The following is an 8460-nucleotide window of genomic DNA, read 5'->3' on the forward strand; positions in this document are numbered from 1 at the left end:
GTATTTATTGCTATATCTGAAAAAGAGACTTTGAGAGTTTTATTGTGGGATGAAGCTATAGGGGCACTTCAAGCAAAGATGTTACCAAACACAGAAGGTGTAAAGCAGAAAAATGCACTGTAAGACATGCCCTGTGTGACAGAAAAGCATGTAAACGTCACACCGGCATTCCCTTTCGTTTCGAATCGACTCCTCAGATAATGAATCGATGTTTGGCTCACCATGAGAGGTTCACAGCACGACACTGTAGTACCATCACAGCTATACTCTTATCTCTCTGAACTGCTGTAGTTTTGTTACATAATTACATATATCAATATAATCACTTAATCCCATTCCTTTTTGGCAGGCTTTTGATTGGCTGGTCAGTGCCAGGCTGTTTAACACAGTCAGGTTCACAGACACGACAGCAAATCCCAGACAGCAGACAACGCCCACAGTGAAAGATGTGATGGATCAGTGGTTCGGCGTCCAATCGATAGCCTCTGACTGTCTCACGGTCTTTAAATAAGACCACAATAACAATCCATATATTGATTCCTGTTGTGAAAGTGAACTTTTTCCCCTTTTCTGCTGTTTCATGGTGCAGTAGAGCGCGTCAGGGTGATGGTATAAATAACACTGATGTACCTGATTGGGGGCAATTACCAAACTCATCACTGACGTCATGTGTTATGAAATGGCCAGAAGCCTCCTAATCCTCCAAATAAAAAGTGCATAAGCTGAAAATTGTGTTGGATCAATCTTTGTCTCTTACTGTCTATATCAGTGCTTTAAACTAGTTTTGGGTCACGACAGAAGCGGCATTGCTTGCACAAACCATTTATTCTTAAAGGGACATACCATGAAATTTGACTTTTAACATGTTTAAGTGCTATAACAGTGCTTTTATCAACCTAGGAAATGTGAATAAGCAGTAACTTACTTTTGGTGAACCATTCTCCACAAGCAATTTTAAAAAAAAAGTAATTGAAGTTTGGCTCCCCTGGTGATGTCATAAAGGGATAATACCGCCCCTAACCTGCACTATCCAACCACGACACTGCCATTTAGTGCAGAGATCAACTCATTTGCATGTTAAAGGACACACCCAAAAACAGCACACACCTATAAACAAACAATTTTAACTATTTATAATAAATTATTTATAGGATATTTTGAGCTAAAACTTCACATATGTACTCTGGGGACACCAAAGATTTATTGCACATCTTAAAAAGTCTTGTGAAATGTCCACTTTAATATAAACAAATCTGTATTTAATGCAGTGTGGCGTTTGAAGTTAAGGTAAGGATTTTTTTATCTGCACAGGAACAAATAGTTTTGAATTTGCTATTTAGTAGCTTGTTTGATATGGGCTGGTTCCTAATTGTATAGTGTTTATCCTGCTGGCTAGACAGCATGCGTTTAATGAGTTTGCAATAACATCTAATATGAAATAAAGTATATTTGGCATGCTATCCGAGGGGAGGGGTTGGAGCTTGGAATATTAGCCCGAAACATGAGTACTTCCCCCTCCCTAACTGGGATAGATGTACCAGCATAGAAAGAAGCCATGGGGTGGAGAAAGGATGCTGCAAAAAAACTGTCATGGGACAGAGGTGAGGGATGGCTATATAGAGATCTCTTTGTGCTGATTTGTTGAATTACATGACCATGCTCCTCCCGAACTTCGTTCAATAAACTGCATTTATGTTCGATCTTCAAACTGACCTCAACATGAGTCACACTTCTGCGAAAGACCTGCCAAGTGGTTGTGATGTGTGGTTGTAAATTGAATGCGTCCTCTTTAAACTTTAATTTGGCACCATACAGTATGGATAAAAATTACGTAACGGTAAGTATTTAGGTAGTATCTATCTTTCAGTTCATCCATCCATTCTTCCAATTTCCTTCTGTTATCCAAGACCGTGTCTAAAAGGCAAACAGGCCACATACTTTTTCTTTGGCCACTTCTTCCAGCTCCTCCTGTGGGATCCCAAGAGTTCCCAGGCCAGCCGTGAGATATAATCTGGAGTCTATTCCTAGTTGGACATGCCTGGAGCCCTGGAAGGCACCCTGGATCCATCATGTCCAATCGTCTAAACTAAATGGTAAATATACTTTATACACATCTGGAATAATGATTCATACTATATACAAAAATTTGACCTTATGTATGCTTGTAAATGTGTAGTGGCAGTTTTACTAGAAAATATTTCTAAGTTTATAGCAAAAGTTATATTTTTGGAAGCTAATAAAATGTTGTTTGAACTTAAACATTGCCAGCATGTCCTTTACAATACTTTTTGTTGTTTTTGTAGTCAGTGTATGCTTTTTTTGTAGTTTTTTCTTTTGTTAAAGAAAAACATTATTATTATTGCCTTCAAGATTAATTACTTAAATTTTTTTTCTTTGTAAATCTCATTTGACGTAAATAGTAAAAAGTGTCTGCTTTTCGATTAAATATGTTCAATGGTTTTTGTCACGGCGAAACTATTACGATTTTTTTTTACATTTCTTCATGAAAAAAACCTTTTTGATTGTTTTCCCACTCTTTGGCCATCCAAAACTTCTCAGCCAAATATTTTCATTTTTCTGGCAGACCAAACTCATGCCAGGACATTGCCAAAAATGTGCATTTTGTTTGGCTAGCCTCACGCCACATCTCCCCCGAATGTTGGTTCACACAAGGGTGTGAGAAAAAGAGAGCCAGAATTAAAGGGGATATTTCACAAGACGTTTTTAAGATGTAAAATAAATCTTTGGTGTCCCCAGAGTATGTATGTGAAGTTCTAGCTCAAAATATCAGATAATTTATTATAACATGTTAAAATTGGCACTTTGTAGGTGTGAACAAAAATGTGCCGTTTTTGGGTGTGTCCTTTAAAATGCAAATGAGCTGATCTATGCACTAAATGGCAGTGTCGTAATTGGATAGTGCAGATTAAGGGGCGGTATTATCCCCTTCTGACATCACAAGGGGAACCAAATTTCAATGACCTATTTTTTACATAATGGTTTACCAAAACTACTTACTGGGTTGATCTTTCACACATTTTCTAGGTTGATAGAAGCCATGGGAACCCAATTATATCACTAAAACTTGAAAAAAGTCAGATTTTCATGAGATGTCCCCTTTAAGACAGAAACGCCCAATGCAAACCAGATTTGTCCCAGAACATGTTGCTTTTTGGGAATTTGGGTATTGGAAAATCTCAAATCCATGGTAAAAACAAGTCATTTTAAATGCAAATAATTCACAAGTAGTTATAATATTAGGTTAATATAGCTTATGTCATATAATATTAATGGGTGTTCATAATGTATTTAAATATATTGCTATATAACTTACGATGTTTTTTCTTTTCTTTCTTGCATTCTGTTGGCATTATTGACCGCTCTCATTTTGATTTACCTTACTTAATTTACATAATATTTTAAATAGTTTTAATGAATGAGCGTTGTTTTCGATTATGCAGCTCCCTCGTGCGGAATTATGTTGTAAACGTCATCAAAGCGCAGAGGACGCTTGCGCATGCGTGATACCAAACCCGGAAGCGTTCGCTTTGTAAACACGCTTTGTGTCGTGTCTGCTCAAATTGCCACAATAAGATTTACGTAAAATATTACTTTTAAATGACTGATGGAGTTGATTCAAACGTAAATTCAAACAATTTTCTTGATACTACGTCGTGTAAAATTGTCGCTTGGAAAGCAGCAACTTCAGGAGTAAGGTAGCAAAACATGTTTATAATTGCTTCATCATTGATAACTGGAAAGTAAAATGTGTTTTGTGTCTGACTAGATGTACACCAATGCTTTACATAAATAGCATTGGTGCATGATGGTGTTTTTAAAATCATATGTTTGTTATACAGTCAGGAAAAAAGATGCCACCACGAAACATGATGAATTCTGGAGTGAGATACTCAAAACTGGCTAGTGATGATGATGGATACATTGATCTCCAGGTAAGAGAGAGCACGAGGCTTTTAATGCACTCGAGTGTAATTCACTTTAATATGAATCCATTTCAGAGAGTAATTCATACATCTGTCTGTTTCTCTCTTATCAAAGTTTTGGAGTTACATCTGCATTTGCGATGCACTTCTTTATTCATGCATTAATTCATAAATTGTATCATTTATCTATGTGGTTGCCTGTCTGTCTGTAAATAAAGTATATTTTATTTATTTTCACCCCTGCCCATTACTGTTCTTTATACTGAGGGCTGCAGTAATGCATCGTATTATTGTGCAATGTTATTTCTTCTCTCAGTTTAAGAAGAGTCCACCTAAAGTCCCTTATAAAGCGATCGCCCTGGCAGCAGGTCTCTTTCTCATTGGCTCTATCCTGATCGTCATCGGGTCTCTCCTGTTAGCAGGATACTTTGAAGTGAACGATGTGAGTGTTGTACAACATTATTATGGTTTTTATTACATTCTGTTATGTCTTCTCTTCAGATCAATATATACAGTATTGGTGATTTAAAAACCTATTCCTAAATTGTGCTTTGTGTGTGCATTCATTTGTTGATAATGTGATTTACACAGTCCAAGTAGTCTTATAGTCTTTTGGCTTTTATTAATGCATGTAATGCAATGTTATGCATTTTACAGAATAGTACCAAAGCTTAACCTGGATATGCGAATGTAAAATATCGGTTAAATTGTGAAACGGTCATTGGTTAAATGTGTGGCAATTGTGACTTACATGCTCAATACATTAAAATCTTGCTTCATAGTTCGATGATTTTTAGATCAAATTCATTTTAAACATCTTTTCTAGTCTTACTTTATATTATTCTCACCATGAATATAGCATTAGAAGCTGGCATGGCATTTAAAGAAAGAAAGAAAACCTTGTTTAGTCAATCTACACCAGTGGTTCTCAAACTTTTTCACGGCGTGCGGCCCCCCTTGTGTACGGTGCATCCTTTTATGGCCCCCAAAAGAAAATGTATAACATGAAACATTCCAAAAATAAAAATTTTAATTAAACAAAACATATTCAATTATGCAATGTGGGGCTGTTGGTTATTTGGTTTATTTTTCTGAGGTTTAATTACACAGAATTTATGATAAATTAATGTATTTTATAAAATGTCATTTAACTGCACCCCCATGGCCCCATCTCAGGGCCCACCACTGATCTACAAATCATTTGATGATACAGCATCACTATATCAAATGTGAGGATCTCAAACTGTTTTAATACATAGTAGCAGATTGAGATTAAACCGTGCTGCTCAGTGCACCCGATTCAAGGGTTAATCCCTGTAAGGTGTTCAGATTTAGTAAGAGATCACATGTGTGCCCCATTTTTTTTCCAGATTGTCGAAAGGCCAGAAAGATTGGAGTATTTTACCATCCAGATATCTAGTATTTAAAGGGTAACTAAACCCCTGTTCAGACCCTGACTCCACCCACTGGCAATATTAAAAAAATGCAAGAAAAGTGGGAAGACCCCAAAAGAGATAGAGGGGACGAACTGAGCTCATACCAAGGGTGTGGGGAGATCGTAAAAGGGGCGTGGTGAGCTTCAAATTGCTTAAGTAGGGTCGTATCACTTATGTCACGCGGTACTGCAACCTTCAATAGGAAAATTCAATTGCAGTAGCCACCGTTCAACCTGAAGAGGGCAGCACTTAGACGTTTTTACACCATATATTGTAGCATTGAAGCACTTAATACCCAAATGTCAAAAAAGTTACTCAAATCCATGAACAGCTCTAATAAAGGTTGCATTTTTTATGTTAATCTGGAGTACCAATAGTAGTATTTAATCCTTAATATCTCCGAAGAGTTAAAAGAAACATTTGCTTTACCGAATCTTTCCGATAATGTACGAAAAAATGAAGAAGGAGGAGTTAGGGAGGAGCGGGTACGAGTCATGCAACACTATACAACAATGTTTAACTTATGATTCACAACATGTTCGAGTCATTTATATAATATGCACGCGCCTATTTTCAACATAAGACAGAAGTGTTACTTACCACATGCAACTCATGACCCGGTTGGGACTTTTCAATGAAATCCAGTGCATCAAACACACACGCAAAAGCTACCCCAGATAATAAACTATATCCATTTTTTCCATAAGGCTGGCTTTCTTCTCCTTACATCCAAAAACACACTTCTTCTTTCGTGCCATTGTTGAGTTTTGAAATTAAACAAAGTTTGTCGCGTGATGTGATGTTTGTATGTTTTAGCATCTCCCGCTGATTGACAGGTGGGCGGGGTTTTTCAGGGGAAGTGCCCATTTAAATATGTGATGCGTATAGAAACCCCTGAAACGTAATCGAAAAAAAACTTTTACGAACCCTGGCGAAGTGCATTCGGCACAGAAATACTCCCTAGCACCCAACTTCTTTTTTGTTACTTTGCCTACTTTAAGCATGAGGAAACAACTCTATAACTGTGTTAATAAGTCAGAATGCATAAAATATCATTGAAGCACCCCTTTAAATAACATAAAAACTAAATATAATGATGAATGTAACCGGGAGGGTTGCTGTTTAAAACAATCCAGTTAGTTTAGGAGTGTCACATGCATTACATTTGTATGAATAATCTCACAGCTATGATTAGGTCTGTTGTGGGAACCAGGCATGCAAGATATAGCAAAACGATCGCAAAAGTACATATCACAATAACCAAATGTTTGAAGTCACATATAGTTAAAGTTTTAGGTTGATGCAGATGGCAGAGAGACTGATAAGACGAAGAGAGTGAACTTTTCTTTCTTCCAGAAGAAATGTGATGTATGTTTAAGTTTAATTCGACTTTACAAACTTAAAAGAATTATCGCATTTTTAAGCAAGTTTTCACATATTGCTTTTTTCCCTTCAATATCGTACAGCCCTAGTAGGAACGTAGCCTTTCATTTTAAGGCAGGTGTCAGGTGTGGCTTATTTATAAAGTGATGAATCATTAAATGTCCAGCTCTTGTTGTAACTATAGCCAAAGTCTTTGAGGTCTTCTGAAAAGCTGTGCTTTGTGACAGTTACCTGACATGTACTTGACATTTGTGTCTTTCCGTCATTTCACAGCACCGTGATCGAACCATTCCTGTCCTAATTATCGGAATCCTTGTCTTCCTCCCTGGATTTTACCACCTGCGCATCGCCTACTACGCCTACAAGGGTTACCGCGGTTACTCTTACGATGACATCCCAGACTTTGATGACTGAAGACAGCGGGCGTCCGAGGAATTGAGCCTCGTTCACATGCATGGAGACGCACCTGCGCTCTGATGCATCTAAATGGCCTGACCGGCTCTGTTTATTTAAATTTCATCGACTGAGAAAGTGGTTTGAATTCATGAAGTGCTATGATTACTTTCATGTGATGAAAAGCATTTTATATCAGAGAGAATTCATCATCAGATAACATTATAGAGTTCACTGTTCAGTTGCTATATTAGTATTCTGTAGTGAGTTACGGGCATGCAAAGCCTCCAGCAAGAAAACTACAATTTGTCTGATTTATTTGCAGTTTAGAGTTTAAATGTATTATTAATAATCTTTGGCTTATTTTTAAACCCAGTGCTGCTGTAAAGATAAAATGTTACTGTTAAGGCCACTTGGCACAGCAGTCACTGTGGTTTCTTTAAATTTGAAGCAGAAGTGGTTCATGTTTGTAATTTTCATAAATCACTTGCAGACTTGTGTATGACGTGACTCGCGTCCCCGCAATGTCTGCATGTCGTGCCACTGGATTTAAATTATTTTCCATGATGTGAATTTTTCCCACACCAGAGAATGCTCTGATTAAATAATTTGTCGTAAATCACAGAGAGCTTCTTTCCATGATTTTGTGGTTTTTGAGACTTCAGAATTAATCAGTTTAAGGTGAATTCAAAGGAAATGTTTTTCAATAATGTTCATGGAGTTTAGTGGCGCTGGTCAACTTACGCCCCCGTGTGGATGAGAAATGAATTTGCGCACATTTTAATTTAACTGTGCTTTATTGTCATGACAAAAACTACATGGTTTCATGGAAATCTTATCATAGTCTCAGACTAAAATGCATGTTTGAGCTGTCCTTATTTTAAAACATCTTGCACTGACACATCTTAACATATATCAATGGCATTGTTTTGTCTCAAGATGCACACCTGTATTGTTTTTTGCACGGTTTGTTTTTAAAAACTAATTAAATGTTCTAATATAACTAAGGCCTAGTCCTGGATTAATCTAAACCCTGTCTCGGAAACCGCCCCCATTTGCAGAAAGCATTTTGGAAAAATAAAAATGTATATTAAATAAAAGAAAATGTACAGTGCAATATTAAAAGTAAAGTAGTTAGTTAAAGTAATAAAATCAAAGAATAAGAACAGACAGCTAAACACAATAGAATAAAGCAGTAATATACATTAAGTATTTACATATAATGGAGACATTACGTCACAAAATAACTAAATGCATTGTTTAATTTGGATAACCTGATATTAAAGCGAATGCAGTCTGTATAA

General features: G+C 36.7%; 1 protein-coding gene across 3 annotated transcripts; it reads left to right on the plus strand.

Moving 5' to 3' along the window:
• The first annotated feature begins 1958 nt into the window (after nucleotides 1-1958).
• tmem230b (transmembrane protein 230b) lies at nucleotides 1959-7780 on the plus strand. Of its 3 annotated transcripts, none has more exons than XM_065248238.2 (4): nucleotides 1959-2093; nucleotides 3861-3953; nucleotides 4261-4386; nucleotides 7037-7780. In XM_065248238.2, exons 1-4 carry the CDS (start codon nucleotides 2091-2093, stop codon nucleotides 7175-7177), a joined length of 363 nt encoding a protein of 120 aa, XP_065104310.1. In that variant the 5' UTR covers nucleotides 1959-2090; the 3' UTR covers nucleotides 7178-7780. The 3 variants fall into 3 exon arrangements, with proteins under 3 accessions (XP_065104310.1, XP_065104309.1, XP_065104311.1); XM_065248237.1 differs by lacking the exon at nucleotides 1959-2093 and adding an exon at nucleotides 3516-3711; XM_065248239.1 differs by lacking the exon at nucleotides 1959-2093 and adding an exon at nucleotides 3558-3716.
• The last annotated feature ends 680 nt before the right edge of the window (nucleotides 7781-8460 follow it).

This window comes from Paramisgurnus dabryanus, chromosome 11, assembly GCF_030506205.2.
Source record: "Paramisgurnus dabryanus chromosome 11, PD_genome_1.1, whole genome shotgun sequence".
Taxonomy (NCBI): Eukaryota; Metazoa; Chordata; class Actinopteri; order Cypriniformes; family Cobitidae; genus Paramisgurnus; species Paramisgurnus dabryanus.